This window comes from Platichthys flesus, chromosome 1 (assembly GCF_949316205.1).
Source record: "Platichthys flesus chromosome 1, fPlaFle2.1, whole genome shotgun sequence".
NCBI classification, from domain to species: domain Eukaryota; kingdom Metazoa; phylum Chordata; class Actinopteri; order Pleuronectiformes; family Pleuronectidae; genus Platichthys; species Platichthys flesus.
In genome coordinates this window covers 7,973,924-8,000,167 of record NC_084945.1, presented here as the reverse complement: position 1 = coordinate 8,000,167, position 26,244 = coordinate 7,973,924, and the positions used below count along the sequence as shown (strand labels likewise).

Here is a 26,244-nt window from a genome sequence, read left to right as displayed (position 1 = left end):
CCAAAAGCAGGTTTGACTTTAATGTTGCTCTTTACAAATGGATGTGTTATGAAGTGAAACAAATCTATTTCACAGACCATGAAATACAGTAACAGTGCTCAACCCACAAGGGGAATTTAGCTCGTTGGAAACTTCTCTACACTGGTAAAACAAAAAAGGGGAAGTGATTTTCACCGAATAAGCTGATCTCAATAGGTTTAGCTTATTGATTACACTGCTACCGTTCATATTTCAACTGAAGAAATGGAATTTGTGTCGTCAAAACAAATAAAAATGCCACTTGTTATTGCATTTCATCGGAATTTCCCAGAGTCATAAATAATAGAGCAGCATGTATGCAGAGCCCACGTCGGCTTCAGGATGGCAATGAAACTAACTGCATTTTTATCAACAGGCGAGAGTCTGCAGCAGGAGAACAACTGTAAATCACTTTAAACACATAGAAATCCACGATAACATATAGATCATAATGCTAGAAGAGTAACTAAACCCCTAAACCACAGCTTTTTCAGCTAAAAACCAATGTATACAGGTATACTGTAGTGTTGTTGATTGACAAGTGTTTATATCCACCACCACCTTCTCATATAACGCCTCCTGTGCAGAATGTCCACTAACGTTAGCCCTCTAATTAATGTGACATTACCGCTAAGAAGCCGTTTTCAGATGCCACATATTTGGCCAGTGGCAGCCTTAAAGTTAAACTACTTGTTGAGAAGGTTTATTGACACTTAAATCCACAGGAGTGAGACGTGATATGAAAGCTCTGTAAACTTAACTGTGACGATACCACACTGTGTTGTGACGGGATTTAACCACTTACTACGAGGCTGCAAGAGGATGTTAGAAACAAACGGCTGCACAGCGCCTGTTTTCTACACTTCTAATGCTCAGTACACTTAAGTAATTACCCATTTGCACAATTGTAGCCATTAACTACAGTTGACAATGACATTAACTAATTCCAAACGCTTTCCTCCCCCAAGATTAGCTCAGGAATGTCTTAGATGTCTAGTTGCTGTTTCTGTGTCCAATCCCCATGCCCTACAAGTTTACTCAAATGAGTGCTGCCTCATAAATCAACTGTATGAAACAAAGACGCTCTCTGATGTCCGACTGCGGTTGTCGGAGATGGCTTGAAGCTATGTTACAGTTTCAAAGAGGCCTTTTGGAACGGGATACCACAATCCCGGCTTCTTGTGAATGAGAACAGCTAATAGTAAAGATTATATTGATTTCTAATTGAGTATGCAGAGTAGTAACAGGTCTGTGCCTGTCTCTGAGCATTTGGATCTTGTGTTTAATATGGTAAAGGTAGTCAATGGCCACCAGATTAGAAGAGCTGGCTGTTTTGTAGTAGTGATTAAAAAAAAGAGAGGAATACAACTATAATCTAACTGCAAAGGCACTCCGGTGGATAAATTCATTACTGTCCGTTTATTGGGAGTAACTTAGTTCATGAAATCTGACTTCAGCTATATTACCCTTGCTTACCTCTCACATTGCACATTGTACATTTTCAGAGAACCATGTGGCCTTATTCAACTGCTGTTATCACGTTGTCTTACCTGTTTGAGCCTGAACTCATTGATCTGCGCGAGTGAAGCTTCAAGCTGTTTCCTTTTGTTGGATTTGGCAGCGCCAGCAGGAGCGTGCTGATGTGGCTTCAGTGATGACTTCTTGGAGCTTCTTACAGATGAGGGCTGGCCAAAAGATTTCGGGGAGGTAGACAGCGTGAGCGTCGAGTGGGGTGGCGAGGGCACGGCCAGAGGCTTCGGGGAGGAGCAAAGGGAGAGGGGCAGGTGCTGGGGGGAGGAGGAGGGCAGCAGCCTGGGAGGTTTGGGAGAGGCGGTGCTGGAGCGCGCCTTTGGAGACGTGGTGAGAGCTATGGGTGAGGAAGAGGGTGAAGTCTCCCTACGGGGCTGGGTGAGGAGTGCCAGTGGCTTTGAGTTGGCAGCCAGGCCGGTGGACTGGATCACACTGAAGTGCTGCTGCGGACTGTCTGTCCAGGACCTGGAGCTGTGCAGAGCCAGTGGCGAGGACTGGGACAAGGCAGGGGGGGACACAGAGCAGGGTAAGGGCACAAGGGTTGGGGGGTCTGAGATGGCCTTCTTCTTTGCAGTTCCAGTGCTGGGTATCGACACCTGGGGAGGAAATAAAGAAACCGTTAGAACAAAGAACTGGCTCATGGTATGATAATTTATTATAATTCACTCAACATTTTGGACACTGTTTCACCGAATTAAAGTGCAGTGAAGTCAAGTGCACTGTCGCAGGAGTGGCTGAGTGCAGGCAGGCTCTGGCACAAAAACAGACCTGTGAGTGTTCATTACTCCACTTTATCTCTTTACCTTTCTTTTCTTCTTTGTCCGCTTCTCAGAGTCTGATACTTCACTCTGTTTGTCCTCTTCTTCGTCATCGTCATCGTCATCATCATCATCGTCTTCATCATCCTCTGCGAGGTCGTCTAGATCACTGCTGAGGGACCCATCACTTGAGCTGTCTGATGATGTGCCTGATTCGCTTTTGCTCGCCACAGAGGTGTCCGCCAGCTTCTTACGTGGCTTCTGTGTCGAGGAAAAAATCTAAATTGAGTTTCGCTGTATCTCACATGATATTTTTAAACTTAGGGGTACATCAAATCTCAGTACTGACCTTCTCTTTCAGTTTCTGGATCGGCTTCATAATCAACTCTGCTGGATTGTTGTGGGGGCTGCTACGGTGACTGTTAGAGAGGTTTGAATATTTGGTCGACTTGGTCGATGACTGAACAGGAGCCGGACTCTGAGAAAAGCTCCCTGATTGTGTGGTGGGAGGAAAGACACCGCTGCCATTCACTGCCCCATTCAACCCTAGAAGCACAAAACAGATCTACTGTATAACTGATCTGATCCATCTTTTCTGAGAAGTCTGCTGCGCGGGATAATGAAATATCTGAAGCTAACTGCAGAATGGAATTTGGCGAATAAAAATATTGATTTATACGTGTTTCTCATCAAACATGCCAGCTGCGCCAGGCACAAGCTCAACACGAGTGGTTTACATAATAAAAGATAAATTAAAAGATACTGTGAAATTAAAAGAGTGCAAAAAAGAGGAGGGAGGGAGAGGTTGACGGAATCGCTAAGTGAGGACTGAAAGTCATTAAATCTGTCTTGAAAGGGAGAAATCTCATCACAGCACAAAGTGGGTTTAGGTTTTGGAAGAGCTAGACACAGATGGAGATGGCGGTAGAAATATAAATTAGGTTGTTTATTTTTAAGTGCCGTTACGTCTTAGAATAGAAATACTCTCTGCTTCTGATCTGTATTAGATGTTAGTACAATAAGAATTATGTAATGTAGCAGAGAATCAACGTAAAGGTCGTGTGGGTGGTTCGTTACCTTTAGGTGGGGTGTGGCTGTTCTTGCCTGGCATCCTGATCTGAACAGGACTGGCGCTGTGGTTGGGCTGCATGTGAGGGGTATAGAATGGGGGGAAGCCGATGAAGGAGGGGAGAAAGGCAGCAGCTCCCCTATTATGGGCTTCAGCAGCTCGCCACCACTCTGTGAGGGAGAGGAGAGTACAGGAGAGGAGAGGTGAGGAGGGAAGAGGAATGGAGAGGAAAGACATGATGGCCCATTCTCATTTAGCCAATTGCTGCCCAAAACTCAAACTTCCCCCGTCTTACCAGAAAGGGCTCCTAGTTGGGGATGTGTAGCTAGAGCAGCTGACAAGCCCAGGGAACCCAAGCCTCCAAACTCCGGCCTGCCTGCTCCGGCAGTGTAGAGGGCTCCGAAGGCTGGGTGGTTGACCAGAGGGAAGGCACTTGACAATGTGGAGCCAATAAAGGGCTGCTCTCCTGCCACTCCAAACAGACGGCCTGGATATATCCAAGAAGAAAAGTGTTCAAATGTTTTCAAAGAAAAAATTGTGTACAGCACCTACACTTCCCAATGCTGTTCCTTTGATCTCCCACTGTCTAAAAATAATCACTTCTGACTTAATGTTGTTATTCGAATATGTGTTAAAATTATTTTCATCCATGAAGTGCGGTGTTGACATCAGTGCTCAGCTGCTATGACAGTTGTTTATTGAACCTTTAGCACAATTCATTGCCCTCCTGTTAGTTTGGTGTATGTTTATTTGTGCAGACTGAGATCACTGTTCTCAAATTACCTCTCTGAGCTCTTGATGTAAGAATCGACGGGGTGTAAAAAGTAGATTTGAGCAGCTTTTGAAAGTGTCGCTTCTTATCCACCTGACATTCGAAATAAATGGAGAACGACTGTCGTCTGTTTGTTTAAGAATTAACTTCAGATTTAACTTTTACTGAGTGCAAGCTGCACCTAATTTTAAGAGTCAGCTGTGCAGCTTCTAACAGACAGACTGTTACTTCAGACTGATGCTTGTGTCTATACAGTGAAAAACCCCTTTAAATTACAGAGCATTTTCTTATAGTCCAACTTTAGCATGGAGGTATTTGTGAATTGATATTTCTTCAGTGTCGAAAAAACACTGCACGGTGACAAAGTCTGAATATTCTCCTTGAGGAAAACGGTAGTGTGTGTATAAGGTGTAAAAAAACAACCTCCTTCTACCCTTTTGGCATTCAATTTCAGGCCAGAAGAATACTTCATCAACATCATCATCGTCTAGCGTTTTTCCTGAGCACAATCATTTCTGGCAGGGGCGACTGCCACGTATTACCTCTTCCCAGAGTCAGATGCAATTTGGTGTGAGCATATTTCATGCAAATTCAATTTCTATTCCAGAGGAGCGCAAGCCTGCTTGATGCCTCCGCCTAAGCCAGGTAATACACATGCAAAAAAAGTGATGACTGAAGAAAAGGAAAGTGTTGTGCACAATGCAGATGAAAATGTCAAACTACTATACACTTGCACACACCACAGAAATGTAAAGCAGACTGACACCGGAGCAGTGTTTCCTGAACTAATGCAGTGCAGGATCTAATTATCCAGAGAGTGACTTTACGCAGCAGGGCCAGTTATGTCTGCCCAACACCAAAACACTGAAGAAGACTCTAAATGTACATGATTCTGCAGATGCATCTCACGGAATATTTTCCTGTGAGAATCAGGCTGTTTGTGGTTATGCGGCAAGAAACAAAACCATAACGTCGTGCCAGCAGCTCTTTGTGTTGGTTTCAAGGCCCCTGACTACCACAAGACAGCAAAATCTGCCTTTTGAATGTCATTAGAATATGCTGAATATGTAGAGCCCGCCTCGCCAGAGTCAGCTAGTGGATACGAAGATAAACGACTGCAATGCAACCCCCAGAAAGGCCAGCCACAGCATTCACTCATGCCTGGGGTGCCCACCTCTCCCCCTCGCACCCCTTGCCTTTCTAGGCAACACAAAGTGACATCTGCAAATGCCTTTTCAATATTAATGCAGGCTTCCAGAAGGGGAATAATTAAATCTAAAAATTTGCTGCGAGAAAAGAGGCACGGTTGAGACATACCTAGGATTACCTACTCTCTCTTCCTCACTCTGCGTCTCTGTCTCTCTCTCGCTCCCTCTTTCTCATTCTGTTTCAATCCTTCTCTCCTCTCTGACAAACTGCACCGCCTGCTTTTTTCATGTTTGGATGCTGCCGAAGGGGGATTAATTTGTTGTTTGTTGCAGTCAATCAAATTTCCACAGACAGATTTAAGTTAATTGCATCCGTGAGTTGATCCCAGAAGGAGAGAGTGCTACAAGCTCCTATCAGCTTTTATTCTCCAAGTGATATCCTCATCAATGACATACGCATGCACGCGAGCACACACACACACACACACACACACACACACACACACAGGCATGCACACGCACACACAGACACTGTGAGAGTCTATGCTCATTTTTTGTTTTCTTCCGATTTTTTTCTAAAGTGTTGCTGGCACACTTGCAAAGGACCTTTAATCAATGTCTGAACAGCCAGTGATGACACTATCTACACAATATGCAATTACTGATGTTACCTACTTACAGAATACACTTGACACAATATTATTCATCTTATTGAGAATGTTTTTCCTTTTAATTATGATACTAAAATATTTTAAAGCAGAAAGAAGGTGGCTCTAAATCGTAAGGCTTATTTTTATACATTTGTAAATATGTTTGCGTTTACAGTCCGCACACTAAACAAGGCATTGTATGAAAAGGGGAACAAATGGCTTGCTTGATTCCCACAAAGCGCACTAGAAGTTCAGAGCTACCAGCCTGCCTCTCAGCATTTCATTTGACGCTCAATCCAAAAATCGCTTATCTAGAAAATCTGAGCACACGTAATGGCACAGAGGGATAAGAGGGATGTATAATGCATAAGGAGGAGATGCTCCTAATGGCATCTTCTTTGGGGCAACACTGAAGAGATGGAGGACAAAACAAGGGGCTTTATTTTTCTCTCTTCTTATTTTCCTCTTCTCGTAAAGAGGGAAAAAAAACACAACAATCACAGAGGAAGCTGGATATACTATTCCCTACTCAGTACAATCTTGGTGTGTGTGTGTGAGTGTGTATGTGGGGGGGTCAACAAAAAACAGCAAGACATTAAGAGATGAGGAGAAGGAGAGTATGAGCAAATGATTCACTTGCTCTCACAAGGGATAACTACACACACACACACACACACACACACACACACACACACACACACACACACACACACACACACACACACACACACACACACACACACACACACACACACACACACACACACACACACACACACACACACACACACACACACACACACACACACACACACACACACACACACACACACACACACACCTCTTTGCCTAATGGCTTTGACCAATACATAGAAAAGGGGCTGGATGCTGGACAGGGCTGACTAGACACTGAGTGGCTGACAAATGGTAAATCATGCAGGCTGAGGCGCTCTCTCTCTTTCTCTCTCTCCCTCTCTCTCTCCCTCTCTTTCTCTTTTTCTCTCTCTCTCCCTCACACACGCATGCACACACACACACACAAACATACATGCACAGTGTCGTGCTGAGCCTGACTCTGAGGCAGCTGGAGCCAGAGAGCTGAAGGTTGTCAGGAGACATGGCGAAGCATGTGTGTGTTTCTCACACAAAAGAGCCCCCTAATTGTTTGGGATTCATTAATGCAGCAGCTTTTCAATTGCAACCCAAGCTGTCAGGAAAAAAAATTCCCTGTAGCTGGGAGAGAGGTGTATTCACACAGGCTGTAAAATAACTATATAATTAATACGGGAGGAAACTCATTTCTCATGGTAAAGAAATAAAGGATTCTGAATGACATGGAGATAGAAGGGTGACCATATTTGTCCTGTTTTTATGGATACGGGGAAACTGTTGTGTGTGTGTGTGTGTGTGTGTGTGTGTGTGTGTGTGTGTTGGTATTTTTCTCCTCTGTAAACATGGTTTTTGAGAGACAGAAGATCAACAGAGGGAGAAACTGTTTTCTTACCAGAGTTGCTGAGGGTGGATCCCAGTGCTGAGGGGCTTGGGGCCAGGCTGCTCTTAGAGTGGGGAGCCGGGGATGGCGAAGAGGATGAAGAGGAGGAAGAGGCCGCAGGGGAGGAGGTGCGAGCAGCAGACAGGGTGGGCGCAGGGGAGGCCAGCCGCTCTCCAGACTCCATATCTGTCAAACACAATCCAATCAGCGGGGTTACAATAGCAAAGCACACCCACCCGTACACACATGCTTAAACACATACACATGAACGCATACTGTCACACCTACACATCATGTTCAAGCACACGCACGCACACACACAACTCCTGACACTTTTCCTTTCACATCTCACTTCCCCGGAACAATATTTCTATTTAGCCATGCTCACTGGCTCTCATGCAGCGCCTATTGACTCTCACTATATGAAGTAGAAAGGAGGACGAAATCTAAACAAAGCAAGTTTTATATTGTCACACCAGAAAATACCAACTCATAAGATTGTGCTGCAAAGGGACAGTTTCAACAAGACATTGCTCTGCTGAGTCTGAAGAGGCAGTGAAAGGCTCCAAAACAAAATTAGCACACACAAAAAAAACACTTTTCTTTGCCAATTCTTTCTCCCTCCCTGTGACACACATTTGCAAACACCACACACACACACACACACACACCTGTGTACGACAACTAGGATCCCTTTACAACTCTTTGATGAAAAGGAATGTCATTTAAATTTAAGAGCTCTTTGAGGCCTCTAAAAACAACATTGCTCCCCGAGTCCTTTCTGTTGGAACTAGAAGTAAATGGAGAGGCTTTTAGATGATGGGTGCATTAACCAGCACGGTAGACGTCCATTATTAGTCTCACAGAGTCACCGTGCCAGCCATTATCAACCAGCCGACAACATAAACCCTCGCGAGGAACACTTGGCCGTCCTGCAGCCAAATATTTAACTTACATTATTCAACTTTAATCCCCTTTTGCTTACAACTGTGAACACAATGTGGCTGAGCCCACACGGATGCTCACTTGTGCGGGCAAATAAATACAAAACAGTGTCAAAACTCATGAATTTGCACAAACACACATAGATGCACAATCACACATTTAAACCCCCACTGCAGACGGACCGACACACGCACATACACAAAATCACCTCCGCTGTCTATCACATCAACCTGACTCTTTTTCTCTCATCTCCTTTTCCGTATCCCTCTGCCTGACACTAATCCAGGACCGAAAATCCCCTTCAAAAGCACAGTTTGCAGATTGTGTTTTACAGGCAGGCTTTGTTATTGTGTCATTACACATAAACAGTCTCTGCCTCCATCTCTCTTTCCTTCCCTCTCTCCTGCCACCCCACCACCACCCTCCCTCCCTCCCTCTCTCCTCTGCAGTGGGAGCAGAGCCACTGATTAAATCTCTGAGACAAAAGCTGCTATCCTCTGAATATCAAGTATCAGCCTTTCGCCAGGAGCAACACTGACAAGAGAGAGGGAGAGTGGGAGAGGGAGAGAGGGAGAGCGAGAGGCGCAGATGACAAGAAAACCTGCTGCAGTCCACGGGGAGGAGGCTGGTGTGCCATCGGACTTGGGCGGCCATTGCTGCAGTGGAAAAGACGGCGGTTGTGTAATTATGAGGAAGGTCAAAGGTCCTCTGGAGTGGCCTCTCGCGTGAGGTGACAGAATGTCGGTTTAAGAGCCAAATTATCATTTTAAATGAACGCTACATATCAACAACAGGAATGTATCTCTGGCTGAGGAAGGATGGCTTGCGATCTTATCCAGAAACTGTTATCCACAAAGTGTTACTTCTCCGCCACTTTTAGTTGCATGAATGGCTGCCACACTTTGCTCCTTCACGTCGGCTGTCACCCTTTAAATGTCAGGATTGGGTGGGAGAATAAAAAAAAGGATTCTTTCACAAGATAATAAAAGGAGGGAATTTTTTTTCTCCATGGTTGCTCCTGACAAAAAATGTAAGTATCATTAGAGGTGTGATGAAAATGGAGAGGAGCTGTGGCCCTTCATAATTATCATAATGCACATGAAAACAAAAGGCGCGTGTCTCAGAGGACGAGCAAGCTTATGTGGTGTCAGCTGGTAAGTGAAGCAGATCATTCTCTACCTTTCAGAGGAGGGGGAAAAAAAGATGGGGAAAGAAATGCAATAGAGGGATGGAAAGAGAGAAAAAAGGGGATAAAAAGATTGAAGGGGAAAAAGGATAAGCAAGACAATACACTCAGATGTTGTTGTTGGGAAAAAAAGAAGACAGAGGAGAGGGAAAGAGTGGAGATGAAGGACAGGCTGTAAACCGTTGCTGTCGTTTCTCAATATCTGCACTTAATGCCTTGCCTTGTCAAAACGTGATGATGTGAACAGAATTGATTTCCCCCCTAACAAACAACAAAAAAGCAATCCCTTCTTTGCAGAGGTGTAAAGCAGAGCTACCCTCCCCCTCTTCTCCTCTCATCTCTCACAATCTCTCACAGGGCCTCTCTCCGGGATGAGAGACGGAGAGAGAGAAAGGACAGCAAAGAGGGGGGGGGGGGAAATTACTCCGAGGCAAGTCCATCTTCCTCCAACAACTACAAACTGATCACTTAGAGCAATTAAATCTAATAACAATAATAAGATTGAGCTCGGCAATGTCCCACCAAATGCACAGCCACAACAATGATTGCTACAATAATGGAGCGCCAAGGTATTTAAGGATCCAATCCTGACTTAATTACGAGAAATTAAAATGGATTTAGCATCAGAATTAGCTTGATTTTATAGGTAATTAACGGCACACCACAGTGGCGGTATAAGGAAAGCGTTATAATCTCCGTGAACAGCTAAATCAATTTGACTTGAACAACACCAACCAATCAACACGGAGCGGCGCAACCAGAAACAGCAGGTCTCGCGTATGCAAGGAGAGGGAGAATTTATGCTAATAGCTGAACTATGATTTATAAGACGTGTTCCAGCGCTGGATTCACAGTCACATCCGCAAAATACAACACAGCACCCGGCTGTCAACGCGTGCAGCTAATAGTGGCTGGATGCAATGGCCCTTCAGGAGATAGTGTAGCTATAAACAGCTCTGCGGATTTACGATTGCATGTGCCCTTCATATAGAAGCCTTCACATGTCAGCAACTGAAAGGAGGGCAGAGCTGTATAAAGGAGGGATAGAGTGCGTGCATTTGGTGGTTGTGGTAGCGTAATGGCCTGTGCTGCTTGGTATGTGGCCTTTCATCATGCATTTGTTTTGTGGCGTTGTGTGTCTGCTGCGGTGCGTTCATGTAGTGGTGCTCAATTACATGTGCGGTAATTTTACAGAGGACATGACCAGTGCATGCGTGTGTGTGTGTGTGTGTGTGTGTTTTTTCGTGTGTGTGTGTGTGTGAGTGTGCTTCAAACTATTCACCCCCTTGTGTGTCTCAATCCTGCCCCTATTCTCCTCAGCCCTTCAACACACGTGCACGCACACATATGCACACACACACGGACACACACACATGGAAACACAAACACACACACACGGACACACAGTAACAGATGGCTGATACTAACTGAGATAATCCGCCAACAGAGTCATCAGCATGGATCAGTGGTAATCAGAGTGTGGACACAATGTCTCTTCTCCAGCCGTAATGGAAGGAGCGCCTGGCGCAAGGGAAGGGAAATGCATTATTCCCCATGATGCCCTGACCCCATTCAAAGACACACGGTGGCTCCCAGCTCTCTTTCTTTCTTCTCCTCGCCTCAGCCGACAAAGACTGTCTCATTGCTGCTTCCACAACATTCACTCTCTCATCTGGATCTCTCACTGCCCGCTTTTTATTGTGATCCGCAACTGTGTCAAACACCGTCCTCCGTTTATCTGTGTCCGACTCCGAGCAGACAAACAAGAGATAAGTCACCGAAGAAAGTGTCGCCGTAAAGGTGCCTGGCAAAGAGGGTGATCAGAATGAGTAATCCTCAATTAGCACCTCTTGTGTTTTTCCTTTCCACTACTTGTTTTGATGTAAACATTTCCAGTAACTCACAGAGTTATTCCTTGGAACTGACGGCAGTTGCACCCAGTCACTCTTTTTATTAACTAGACAATAAAGTGTAACCGTCATGAACCAGTCATTATTTTAAAGTACTTTCTGTTCCAGTTGTGTTTTTTAAAGTGAAATAATTGACTCTAATTTATTATTTTACTTTGACCTTGTGTAGCTGTTCCTCGGGCATGTTGTGTGAAATTCTCGTCTTCCTCTGTGTTTATATATATTTGTGTGTGTGTGCTTTTGTAGACATGACATGTGCATATGGATGTTTGTACTTTGCATGCTTGTTGGCAATGAACACTAACTGAGCAAGATTATCTTGCTTATAGCAGAGTGCACGCACTGGCTTGCTTGACCTCCTTTTTTTTTTCCTTTCTCCCTTCACCCGCACCACCGCCCCCCCTCCCTGCACGCACACCGTTAGCCAGGAAATGACATAACTAGGCGTCTTGGCAAAACATTTAGTGACAACCTTTGTCCAGAGTCAGACGTTGACTCAGAATCATTTAAAGAGACAGAATGTGCTCGCTGTGTGACACCACTGGTTGCCGAACAGATTGGTCAATTCCCGGGCTGTTGGTTCATCAATTGTTCAAAGAAATGTGGGAAATGTTCAACTAAATACGCTAAAGCCAAAGGTGATGTCATACGAGCTTGCCTCTTTTGTTGTAACTAACGATCTAAGTGTATTGAAAAAAATCAGCAAATCCAGGCAACTGACTCTAGAGCTGGAAACCAGGGGATTGTTTGATAGTTTTACTTATAAATGACTGAATCAATCTGCTAACCGCTCTTTCTCTTGCACGATTTGTCTGATTTGGGCCTTAATCAACTGTATCACTTCATGAAACTCGAAAGGTGTGAGCAGAGCAAAATTCATGAAAAGGGAGGAAAAGAACTGAATCACTGAATCAGGATATTAACAAGGATGTTTGCTAAGCTGCATTAAGTACTTCATAAACTGAGTGTGGCCTGGGCCAAGGCCTGAAAGGAGTACAAAGAGACAGCATGCCCCAGTGTGGTCTGTCTAGGTGACAACAACTAGACTGACTGGAACCCCTCCCTCGGCTCCGCTCCTGCCCAGTGACAGATGGCAGAGCAGGGCATGTTGGGGATGGGCACCATCTCTCACCCCGCCTCAGCTAGCGTTGGCAGTGGGCGCTGGCCACAGGTCGTATTACAGCCGCACCACTGCCTGTCTGCCTGCCTGCCTGCCTCCATGTAACACTGGAGCTTACCACGCTAGAGCTGCTTACTGCCTGCCAGGGCAGAAAGGTAATGATATGGTCCTGTGTGTCGCAAATAGCAGAGCGTGGCGTTAGCATTGTAGAGTTTCCAGCTCCAGTATTCACTGGTCCCTGTCGTAACACGCACACACATGCGTATCCATGTCGCTGTAAGAGGCTTTAGATAAAATATAAAACCGAATGGCATGCCACACGCGTCACTCTATATTTTTGAAATGACAAGAAATCAGCTCTTGCCAAATGGCTTTATTTGCCTTTTCAAGCATACTGTAGATGCCAAAGGCTGGAATCAACACCCCTACTCACCATCCGTCTCTGCTGGCTTCCCAGTGACAATAATGTGATTTTGGGACATGGTGATGACTCGGTGGAGAGGAATAGGATAGGCTTGTCACTTGTGTTTGATGTCAAACCTATGTGTGACAGAATAGTGTTACTCAGCTCAACCAGACACAGCACTACTCCCATTTCCTGGCCATAAATAGAAGAGATTGAGACGGTAGTGAGGGTGTGTGTGTTTGTGTGCATGTGTTAAAGAGTGTCTGAATGTAATTGTGTGTTTGTGCACATCCACACATGCTCCATCCTAAGTATCATAAAGTAAGCTCAATAAGAAAATTCCCATCTCTTACGCTCATTCTCATCTGCATCCAGCCAAAGCTAATTATTCTCCCCATGGTAACCTAGCGGGGTCTTCACATCAAAAAACCAGAAGTGTGCATCAGGCAATCATCCCTGATGAATCTGCCCTTCTCCCTCTGCTAGCCACTCACACTCATTTGCCAGTCTCACTGCTCATTACGGGTTTTGTGCAGATTGAACCAGATCTGCTCACCACTGACTGCATGTCTCTACAAGAGTCCATAATGACTCTTGAGCTGTTTGGAAGGAACACAATAAAAGCATCTTTGCTTCAGAGAATAACATATAGTACATGCAGACACACAAATACACACACAATTGCACGCAACACAAACACGCGCAACCACACACACATGCACGCGCACACTAGCCAATACCTATTAAGGTTAATTACCATTTAGATTACAGGCTGTAGTATTTTACATTTGCTCTAAAACATTTTTTGGAACGTAGCTTCACTGTTTGCAACTCAGTGCGAAAAGGCAAAGTGATGACTGGCAAAAAATGCACCCTGAGGCCTTAAATATTGAGCTTAGAAACCAGAGCGCGACTCACTTCACAGAAATACATCCTACATATTAAACACTGTAACCAAATTCTCACATATTGAACGAGACATTTGCAGAGGTTTGCACAATTCTGCACTGTTAAATCTGAACATTGTCCAATACCATACTGGAATTGCTGCACTTGTGCTTTTTATGTTTGGAGTTTACAGGGGAAATAAAACATTAACTGCAGATTGATGCAGAAGCTACTGTAGACCAATGCTATAAAACAAAAAAACACATTTTGTTTTGGACACGTCTGGTCTTGTTTCTTGCATCTCAATAATGACAATATCAATTATGCGTTAATTGTTGTAATCTCTCTCAAATTGAGTTACTGCAACCAGAAATCCAAAATATATTTTTTTAATGTTGTAAATGAATAACCTTGAATACATTTAATATTGACCGCATTTTGCTTAGTTCTATTTCTATGATTAAAAACGAGATTATTGCCTGTTCTGGCATGACTGCTTAACATGACATTTATTGTACAATTCCGGAAACTCTTACAAGTGAGCAGCAAAAAAAAATGTTATGATAAAAAAAAAATTATTTAGCAATATTGCTTGATATGTTGATCATGATTATTCATTGATATAAATTCATAAATGCAGGAAACACACAAGTCCTGACAGAAAACAGCATCGGTTACCAAAGAATATCAAGGAAAGAAGGAGAGAGGGAGTGAGAGGGAGAGAGAGGGAGAATGAGCGCAGTACTCCAGATATGCATAATGCAAATGACATGCATGTCAAATAGCACAACAAACTGACAGTGACAGAACAATGGAATAGCCAGAGAGCGGCAAACCTCGCATGAGCAGTCGTTGGAGCCCTTCTGTCCATTTTTAAATGGGAAGAAACCATTTAGAGTCGGTTCTGTTCAACTAAAACTTTACGTGCAGCAGATAACTGATATCACTGCGTAAATGTGACAGAAGCCAGATAAGTGGTGGGATGGCAGAAAATAGCTTATTCACGACCACCGGCTACAAGAGCCTGTTTTGATAATGTTCCTGGAGCATATAATGTGTTGTTCAACAGAACAGAAGAGGTAATACATGTACAGTCACAGTCCTTAATCTTTACTGCTCCCCTCAGCCACACAAAACTTCACTACCCATATTCCTTCCTCACTGGCCAAACTGTCCAGAACAAAGGTCACACATTTGAACACTGCAGTGTAATGTAGATTATAAAAATTCAGTTAAATTCAGCCTGCAGAAAAGAAAGCCTTAAAACTCACAACTCTATGAGGGTGTACTATGGTGTCTACACTGTCGCGTGTGAGCAAAAATCAAATCAAGTACAACAGCTTCTTGTGTCACAAGAAATATTGAGCTATTCACGGAATTGTGGTTGAAAGAAAATTAATATTTTTTTCTTTAATCAATTTCTTATTTTATGTCCATTTTCAAGCAAAATGCGACCGTTCACTGCCTCATTCTAGCTCACTAATTAACTCGCAGATTAATTAATGAAAACCATTCCCTACTAACAATAAAACTCCAAACGGCCTTGATTAATTACCAATAAACCATTGTAAAAAAAAAAAACACATGATCATCGCTCTCCTTAATGCGTAACCTGAGGTCACAAAAAACCCTGAAATATAGTGCTGTGCAAAGTGTAGGGGAAGTTGTGTTTCTTGCTCTTCGATGTGAGACTAAACTAGTTTCTGTGACTTGCTCCTCAGCTGCTGGCTCATTTAGTCGACACTGTTAAAAGACATATTTCTGGTTTGATTGCTGTGTTAATTCTCTCGTCGGTAACCTGCCGTGTCTTATCAGCTTTCTCCCACCCACTCTCTCATTCTGCTTTTACACTTTCTATATTTTTACGTTGTAATCAACATTAATAACATCTGCATTTATAAATGACATGTCTTAGGTTTGTGTGAGCTGGGCAAACAGATGAGTAAATGTGTAATCTTTAAAAATGTAAAAACACATTCCACAAGTAGAAAAAAAAGATCTCGTAAACGTAAAATCTAATCTGCAAATAAACAAACTCCCCCGAAAAAACAAACAAACAAACATCTGTCATCTTTTTCTTTCTAAAGTATAACACTGGTGATCACACTGAACGCAATGATCAGTAAAACAAAGTTATCTCTTCATCTCTGGTCTGTTTACAATACATCTCAATCATGTTTACCACATATTAATTCCCTGGCCCGGTGTCAAATATAATCCTCAGCGTCGCCCACATGTTTACTGTCACCGGGGCAATGGATGTCAGTTCAGTCGTTAGCGTTAGTTTAGGTTAATCTAGAAACATATTAACAATAAGCAGTGAAATATACAATAAAACGTTTCTCAAGAATAACAACCATCAGCACTAATAGCCAGACATTAACCAGATCGCTGTGCTTCATCTTACTACATTTAATCTTGGCCAAAAACTATATCAAGATAGATAGTTCATATAAAGACTATAGCGATAATCATCACCATAAATGTCGCTTTTCTTTTAAGTTTAAAAACAGATTTTTTGCTCCAGAGTGAAGGTTGTGGTTTTTATTTCTTCTAGATAAGCACAGAAGGAAAAACACTTGATAAACAGCAAAACATTTCACAAATCTGAGGTAGATCAATTATGTGGCAATCCTCACTGTGCACAATGAATGAGCAACAAATCAAAATATATATTTTTATAATGTCCTTATTGATGAAAATTATAGTGATAATTACTGATTATTTTTTATTTCCCAGCTTAAACTGAGACTCAGGAAATTCAGCACTGTTTAAACAACAACTAAATTAAGTAAAATGTGAATTGCTTTGTAATTTTTAACAAATTATTAATGAACATATTTAAGATGAGTTGGCTTGCAGCTATAAAACTATATATAGAAAAAGGGCATTCCTTTAAAGGCCTCAAAGTTGTCGAATTAACTTAATTATTTGTTAATTATTAAAAAAAGATAGAAACTAATAGAAGGGCTGTGAGCTCTTATTTTGAAAAGAATGTGTGTGAGAGGGTTTAATTATTATCTGTTCACACAAATACTATTAAGACAAACCTATATCTACATAAAGACTTCATTACAATCAAAGCTCTCGTTTCATTGCAAATTGGCACGTGTTAAATGGCAAATGACGGTAAGCATGTACCTCACATCGGGTAGTAAACAGAAGACTTGCTCTGTGTGATCGAACACTGAAATCAGACGCAGGCCTTTAAAGCTATTGGGTGGTTTCAGAGGAACAATCTGGCAACATAAGCTCCAATGAGAGGAAATCCACCAGCATTAAACTCAATATGCCAATCACTTGTATTCCTCTGTTCAAACGGCTGCTGTACTTAATGTTAAACATGTGAAAATGACTGGCTGGAAGAGAATAGTGTTGTATTGACAGAGAGGGAGGCAAAGCAGCGGGCAGTCAGCCACTCTGTTCTGCTTCACTGCAACATGGGAGGGAGGCCAGCGTGGAGACACACACACACACACAAGCACACACGCGGACACACGGACACGCACGCACACAGATGTAAAACACACAGCCCATGTACACATATACACACAGGCAAGCACACACTCACAAATGCACACACACTGTAATCCCTCTTCCTCTCTCTCTCTCTGTCTCTCTCTCTCTCTCTCTCACACACACACACACACGCCCCCCCCCCCCCCCCCCACACACACACACACACACACAGACACACAGTGCAGCAGGTGAGGTGCCAGCACATCACAGCGCTGCCATTTTTCAGTGTCTTGCTCAGGGAGAAGCGCTCTGACATTTTATGAAGCACTCTGCAGAAATCAGCAGCTTGTAATGGCGGCTGGACTGTCACTCCTCACACACTCCCTCTATCTCCCTTCCCCACACTGCTTTTAAGATTTTATCTCCCTTGATTAACATAATCTAATCAATTTTACAAAATTGGCTTTTAATTACAAAGGGCAATCTCTTCGTCTCACTCTGTGTGTAAGTTTTAAATGGTTTAAGTGTAATTTTTTTATGTAAAAGGCAGAGTGAGGCAAGAAGTAAAGCAGCAAGTGAGAGGTTAGAAAATGTTTGTCATCACACTCAAATGAGAATGTTGATGATACAATAAGATCGATGGATACAATATGGCAGAAATGTCAGAATAAAAATCTAAATTGTTCACTTTTAAATTGTAGGTTTTTGTGAAAGCATATTTTCTAGTCATTTTAACTTTATGAATCCGCAATCTAGAAAATGCCCCTATACTTATATTTGACATGGTGAAACACTGCATTTAGACGTAAATTTAACAGCAGTCATCTTCACACACCTTTGACTCCTGGAATCATGGCGGCTGGTATTACTGCACGTTAACTGGGGAGGCCTAATGACTGCACACACGGCTGTTAAATATGTTCTTTGCATAAAAAAAACCATGGATCTATAATCATGATTAACTCTCTGGCATGTTGTCCTGCCCGACAAGCTCTCAGTTGAGCAATGATTAACAGCTAGTGACTCTACAAACCACTGTTAGCACATTAACACAATGTTAACATTAGCCAACCACTCACTGAGGCCATTACTGCTGTAGCTAAGCTAGAAGTCATCTTCAGAGGATGGACAGCCTGCAGCCTGAGGCCCGACAGTTTACAACAACGCCAGCGAACCTCGGTAACCAGGCTCCAAACTTTTCTCCCGAAGTTTCACTCAGGCCAACACATTTCAGAGGAACTCAATTTAGTATGCCCACAGGAAAAAATATGATTCAACTTGAAATATGTGGGAAGTGTCAAGGCCAAATCTCTCGGTGTAAGCTACGCTATAAACCTTAAATTAAGCCGATTTCATTAATATGACATTAGCATTTGTAATGAGAAAAGGGGAAAAAACCCTTGGGACATCTTTGTACCGTCGCACAAAAACCTGCACACACACAAACATACGTATATATATGCCCACGCGCGCACACAAACACAAACACACAGAAATCACACATAAGCCGCAAAATTGGGAACTAATTTACATCCATATTAACACAAGAATCACAAAGTGCAGCCAAACCACAGCAAAGAGGAAATGTTGTGTTTGCGTAGGTTTTGTAATGAAGTATCACAGCTTAGTTAATGTAAACCAACTATGACAGTTAGTGAATCTGTTCCACCTTTCCTGATGAACTGAGCAGGTGATTCGAGAGAAATAAAGCCTGCACGGCATTTTCACTCCCACTCTACCACTTCAAACAGAAAGTGTGTGGAGGGGGTGTTTCAAGAGCGCAACTTTAACTATCTTTTTTTTTTTATGTTGCCGACACACTTCTGAGCTTTCTCCTTCAATAAAACTACTGCTTACATTTAGCTGACTTGGTCTAGGTGGGACTGTTTTGGCCTCTACAGCAGGCCGGGCAAGCATCTGTTGATTAGTCGAGTAAGTGACTGTAAGTTTTTCATTAAGTCAGTATTGAGCTGCATTTCCAAATTGACCAACAGAGCTTAAGGGCTTGACCAATAGCCCCCTGTGATTAGTTTAACTGTTCTTTGCACGAGTCTGTGAAGTTAGGACCTGCTGGCCTGAAGATAGAGCTGAAAGCTGGGATTTTGACTCATCGTGAGATAACACCTAATAAAAAGGTATTCAGGGAAGAATGTGCCTCTTTTAAGTTTATGTCTCAGTACATTTTACGATTTAAGATCTTTTTCTGATGTTCCCCAAAAACAGTTTTATGTGCGTTTTTATGATAAAATATGTCAGAATCTGCGTAACTTTGATTTAAGATATGGGTTATCGTCTCTTTGAGCTCAAGATGTCTTTGGCAAATGGACCCGAGTAAAGAGAGAAAGACGAAAGTATCTTTATTTAACGTTACTGATGCTTCCAAGGATCAAAATTACAACGTGGACAAAGTCATCTGGGGTTGATATGTTCAGGGAATGTGAATGTACTGTATCAAGTAGGAAATTGTCTAAATATCTTGTAATATCCCAGGTTTGAACAAATTCAATATGGAGAAGAAAGTCATAGCAGCGCTGATACCACTTAGCGGAGTAAAAGGAGTAAAGGGAGAAAAATCAAATAATAAAGTCATAACATTATGAGAATAAAGTCATAATATTACAGGAATAAAATCATAATATTACAGGAATAAAGTTATAATATTCAAATAGTCGTAATAATGCGAGATCAAAGCCTTATTATTAATACATATAAATAATTTACTGCAAAGAGTAATTATGTATCCTTGTTATATTAAAACACTCTTCAACTTTATACTTATAATAGTATGACATTACTTTTAAGGAAATGTTTTCTTCAATATGGCCCTAATTATCCTGATATGTAGTTATATTGTGATGACAACATAACAATATCATGAAGAACTAATCCCACAAGGATGAGCGGCAATTAGTTACTATATTGGTTTATTATTAACCGACTGATTAATAAACAACACAGACCTACTTGTGTCTAAGAGAGCAGTGAGGCTCTAACTGACTTCAGTGACATGAAGCTGTTATGATTTTAACTGCCCCTAATAATGAATGTGGATAAACACAGGATAAAAGCAGCTTTGTCTGGATTTACGATCGAACAAAACTCACAATATGTGAACTATCGTATGTATCATGGGGCACACAGGCTCCAGAACACTCTGAACACAGCATACTTTTCCCCTAAGCTTGAGATAATGTTAATAAACTCTGCTTCTGCTGAGAGATTAGTGTTTTCTGCTTTTATGACAGTCAAGGAAAATGGTTGCAATTGGTACAAAAGTTGGCAAAACGCTCACAGCTGGCGAGCAGAGAGATAGAGCAAAGTGACTTTGACTTGTTTCTAAATGTAGGTAATAAATTAGACTACAGCTAAATACCAATTCAGCATCTAACAAGAATAATAAATAGCCAGACTATTAATCAGTTTAACTTTGAGCTCCACTGATCCACAAGCACTGTTTAAGTATTTCTTTAAGCAGCTTTTTAAACACCAACTAACCAGAAACACACTCACAAAGACTCATAACGATACACAAACACACAAAAACACACACACACATGTGGGGAAGAGTAGGAAAACTAGACAGAGAGAACAAAATCAAAACGCATCCCTTACAATGTGAAGTGACCCATCTTTGTCAACTGACCTAAAAATTTAAGCTCAGATTTAACTCTATGAAATTAAAACCCATAGAAAAAGACAACCACAATTCTGTGAGTTGAAATCAAGACCAGGGGGCCTCCTTTATAAAACAAAGGATAGGATCCATACAACGTCTGCACATGTGCCGAAAAACAATCACATCTATAAAACTGTGCACGCACATCTGCAGACAACGTCCCCTTTAGAAACCACAGTCCACCTGGACATGAGCACACATGGATCAGCCTCATATCCTGTCCTCCATACATATAAAAAGTTAAGTGGTCTGTACAAAGAACTTCATGATGAAGCATAGAAATAAGTCATACAAGATGAATCATGGCAAACACGATGAAGCCGGATAGTGTGTTTGTATATACGTGTGTGTGTGTGTGTGTGTGTGTATGCGTGTCAGCAGTGCAAACGATTGTTTCTAATTGTATGAAAGCTGAAATCATATATACCTGGAGATAAATGCACAGTATTGAAAGATATTAAAATTACTATAACTCTGATCTGATATTCTCTGTTATTCTCTAATGCTATTTGGTGTAATCATGGATTTCTACAACTATTATCTTGTAGTTAAGATAATTTAATCAGTTAACCTACATAATGTTTTTCTGTGAAAGAGACTAAATTTATTCAAGCTTAATATCGGGGGCCGAGCAGCCGGGCTGTCCTGAATCCTGCCACCTGCCACATCCTGGCATCATCCTGGCATTTCAGCAGCTGCAGAGCGCTCCACAACTGACCAGTGTCAAAAGCGTTGAGTCTGACACTGTCCTCTGGGATGGGGAATGTGAGGGCGAGGCGGCACTGATGAAATATTAAATTTGAATGTCTGGGTTTGATCTGGCTTTTAGTTTTTTTTACAGTTGAAGGTCGTTATGGTAGAATTATGTCTATTTGAATTTGTATGATAATTTCTACAATGCTGCCTTAATTATATTCCTAATCTGCAATTTCCTGTGTCCAAAAATGTTTGTATGCATGAGTTTCCATACAGATGCACGTTCTCCTGTCATGTTTGTTTTTATAGATCCCAGCTTTTGCCTGGGAAGTGGCGCACTTCTCTTTCGGGCTTTGTTTTATTCACAGTGGTTACAGATGAGGCCCCAGAACAGTACAAAGTGGCTTTCTGTCTATCCTTTAGTTTATTTCTTACTAATTCAAATCACTTCCTAAAAGTTTCAATTAACTGTTTAATGTTATTGTAAAAAACTATAATCACTAATGTCAATTTTTTCCTAGACAAGAACAAAATCAGAGCAAGATAGATATGTCAAGGAACACATACGAAATATTACCCCTGCTTTGGATGGACTTACATTTCAACTACATAAATTACATGTAAGGGAAATTGTTCTTTTCTCTGCAGTTCAATGTCTGACAAAATACGGCACTTATGTTCTCAAGTATTGTATAAAAAGATAATAAATGAGTGGCATGATGGGAAATAGCTTTGCGCTACCATTTCCCCAGTATCACCTTTCTGCTGCTCTATCCAGGACACTTTCCCTCCCCCCTGGGGGAAAATGTAGAAGTCCCTTTTAAAAGTCCAGCTGTGCCTTTAAAAGAGTTTGTCACACCAGCCACGGGGTGCTTTCAAGTGCTGTGCAGAATATCCACAAAATAGACTTCGTTTTCCTGCCTGTGACACGGCCCTATTTCCTGTCACCACACTACCCCGGTGTGATTTCATATAAAAAGTCAAAATATTTAAGCCTCCATTGTCGACTGTCAAATTCGGCTTCAACATTATTGCGTCGCTATCACAACCTTGGCGGATACGCACGTGAACACTCACACAGACACACACAGTTACCTGTGTCAGACTGAGCGTCACCATTGTGTCACACTATCTTTTCATGTGAAACTCTATCCACTAGCCCATCCTCTGGATCCCAACACTTCCTTATGGTTGAACCAATCACACAGCTTGGCCGTCACCCCCACCTTTTTGTTACCTGATATTATTTAAGGAGGAGCTAAGGAGGTAAAAAAGAATAATAGCTTTGGCTCTACGTGAATGTATGCTTGTGTTTGCAGTGTGTGTATCTGTGCCTGTCACGACGGGTAGATTCCTTGTGTGGTGAGGCTGAAACCGAAGCTGCCTGGGCCTGTTGTTGATAGCCGTGTCTCACCCACTCACTGCCCCAGAGGGAGTCAGGACCAAGACCACTGCTCAGGGTCTGTCTGTTCACACACATGAAACACAGGCTAGGATTACACAGGGCTCAAATATGACTCATCCCAAGGAGGGGGTGGAGGAAGGCCCTCTGTTGTTTTTGCTCAAATGCACTCCCTCTCACACACACACTCACACACACACACACACACAGACACACAGCCCGGCCCGCAACGATAGCTACATCACAGGCTCAGAGAGCGGACCTTGTGGTTCCACACACCTGCCAAAGACAGATGTTAAGAATAAATCAGAGAGAAGCTCTGAGTGAAGAGAAGCTCCACACTGCCATAACTCCACTAACTCACTACGCAGTTCGCTAACTGGAGAGCAAACAGCTGCACATGACAACACACACCGGTGATGAAAGTAACAATAGCATGCATGCACCTGACATGCATACAGAGAGTGGCTACATCTTGGCAAGAGGGAGAGAGGGAGAGAGGGAGAGAGAGAGAGAGAGAGAGAGAGAGAGAGAGAGAGAGAGAGAGAGAGAGAGAGAGAGAGAGAGAGAGAGAGAGAGAGAGAGAGAGAGAGAGAGAGAGAGAGAGAGAGAGAGAGAGAGAGAGAGAGAGAGAGAGAGAGAGAGAGAGACAGTACTTTCCAGTTTCCAGTCTCACAGGCTCCACTCCTACTTTTGTGTTTTCAGCGCTGTGCTGTTGCTGTGTAACCTGCTCTCATCCTCTGGAGCCGAGGGTTTATAAGTGTAATTGTTCTGGAAGAAGCTGAAATCCTCCAACGACATATAAACAAGTCACAACAAGGCTGAAAGCGGTGTGGGCGGTTTGGAGAGGAAGCTCTTTTTTCCGCTGCTGACTCGGTGAAAATCATGATTTCTTCATTTTAAATATAGCACCGCCGGCTTAAGGAGGAATCAACACTCTTAGGAAGCCTGCCCTTTAAGTAGATGTGCTGCACAATGATATACTCCCCAGAAAACACTATTGTAGGGTAATGTGACCTTGGAAAGCCTAAATCAAACACCAACACAACACCATTCTACATAGTGTCGGTCAGGATGGCAAAATAATTCCACAAACCATGTGTCATGAAGATGAAAACTCAAAAGCATCTAAAACAAGAGCGTAGCTTTTGTCTATGCCAGCAGCCATGACTATGGGCAGCTTTTGTCACTTGGATTTTTTTTAGCCTTTGCCGTCTTACTTACTGGGAGAAAACGGTCTGTGTGTGTGCGCCTGTTATGCATGTGTGGCATGTGTTTGTGTGTGTGTCATAAACAGACACCCTTCACGCTTTGTGGCCCAGAAACAGGATAAAAAAGTGACTTAACCAGCAGCGCACTGACATTATCTCTTCTTTGCTGTCCTGGAATGCCAGCCTGCAGTGAAATTCTAAATATGTGATGTCCTGTCACACCAGAGTGTGTGTGTGTGTGTGTGTGTGCGCACGCGCATGCCAGCACAGGAAAGACGCTGTTTGAGTGGGTGTTTTGCTTTGTCTTTTCACATTAAAGCCACATTGCCAAGTGTGAACATTTATGTCCAAATACTCCATAAACATGAACACCATTAAAATCACAAAAACTATAAAAAATACTTTTGGTAAAGAAGATCAACAAAGCAGCTTTAAAGCTTTAAAATTAAAACCTGTGACCGAAACATGAAGAATGTGTTGACAAAGAGTGTCAGTGGATTTTTTTTTTTACTTTAAATCTTCCATCCAAGAAACGTTTGCTCCCACCCGTGCTCACAATCACTGAGCAGAATAAAGCCCAACTCTGGTCCTTGTGATGCCGATGAGTCTAACATCCATGACTCAAGAGGTCAGGCAGCCCATCCAGGCTGAGCATTTGGGGTTAAGGGGATGAAACCAAGTGTGAAATGTGAGAAGACAAGCCAACATGGTTTCTCAGGCAACAAATAGAAAGGCGACAAACATATCTCTGTGAATGTGAGGAGCGTGTGGTATGTTAGGGAAGAAGGACTGTCGCATCATCCATGATTCACATGAGAGCAAGATGGAAAAGGTATTAGAGTGGCTTTTTGAACCGGCTGAGTTTAGACATGTTAATCAGTAATAGCCTGTTGCACTTCAGACGGGAGTGTGAGCGTGTGTTGTGTGCGCCTATGTGTGTGTGTGTGTGTGTGTGTCTCTGGCAAGTCCAACGCCACTTGGACTCGAGCTGGTTGAAGAAAGAGAAAGCTCCAGACCAAGAGATAATCCATCTGGACTGTTTCCTCACAAAACATATGGAAAAATGCAGACGCTTTTTTTTTTTCCTCTTTTCCGCCCACAATAGCTATTAATATCTCCCACAGAACATTTGCTCATGTCCCACTAAGGACTGGAATTCCTCCTGAAACACAGTCATCTTAGAGGATTAGAAGAGGCGGTCCGGCATTTTCAAGCACTCAACATATGTATTCTCTTACTCTCTGTGTGCAATGTTGGGCATGCAGTCACATAAACACAGACTAATGAGTATTATGCACTCAACAAATTCTTCTCTCTCCCCTTCTCCCACAAACACACCGACACACACACACGCACTCGCAAACACACACTTGCTGTGGGTAAACTGAAGTGACGTAATCCAGACCCTTAGACACGACTTATTCAGCTCATGCAATTTAAACAGAGATAGCCTTTCTTTGTCTTTTTTGGAAAAAGTTATTCACTTTAATATCAACGAGGACCCCTAAATAATGCCAGCAGCCACCTGACAGGGGTTGTCCGCAGCAGTGCCAAAAACCTGTGTTAAAATGACAGCGCTGTAAATTGTTTTAATTATAGCCGACACAGATAACAGCCTGTGGAAACATCAACCCTTTTCTTCAAGTCCTCTGCAAGATCCAAACATAGAGTATTCCCTGGAAAACACAGTTGTTTTGTGTGTGGGTGTGTGTGGGTGTGTGTGTGTGTGTAAGGGGTGAGTGTGTGTGTGAGCGCTTGTGAATACAATATTCATTTTGCTGCAGGAGGACAATCTATGCATAACAATGAGAGGCGCTAATGAAATCAGCCATCAACCTGCGATACATACATATTAAAGCAGGACCTCAGAGTGTCATTCGCTTAGTGCATCATTTGTTCCCACTCGTT

At 42.5% G+C, this 26,244-nt stretch overlaps 1 protein-coding gene across 17 annotated transcripts in view; it reads right to left on the bottom strand.

The window, feature by feature from the left end:
• baz2ba (bromodomain adjacent to zinc finger domain, 2Ba) overlaps positions 1-26,244 on the bottom strand; it is a 65,616-nt gene that overhangs the window by 19,775 nt on the left and 19,597 nt on the right. For all 17 annotated transcript variants that reach the window (XM_062379772.1, XM_062380421.1, XM_062379851.1 and 14 more), the window contains exons 3-8: positions 7,450-7,623; positions 3,671-3,862; positions 3,384-3,545; positions 2,656-2,852; positions 2,352-2,567; positions 1,569-2,144 (exon numbers count right to left, since the gene is read on the bottom strand). In XM_062379772.1, the coding sequence (XP_062235756.1) occupies positions 1,569-2,144; positions 2,352-2,567; positions 2,656-2,852; positions 3,384-3,545; positions 3,671-3,862; positions 7,450-7,621 (1,515 nt within the window). In that variant the 5' untranslated portion in view covers positions 7,622-7,623. The remainder of the gene's footprint in view (positions 1-1,568; positions 2,145-2,351; positions 2,568-2,655; positions 2,853-3,383; positions 3,546-3,670; positions 3,863-7,449; positions 7,624-26,244) is intronic.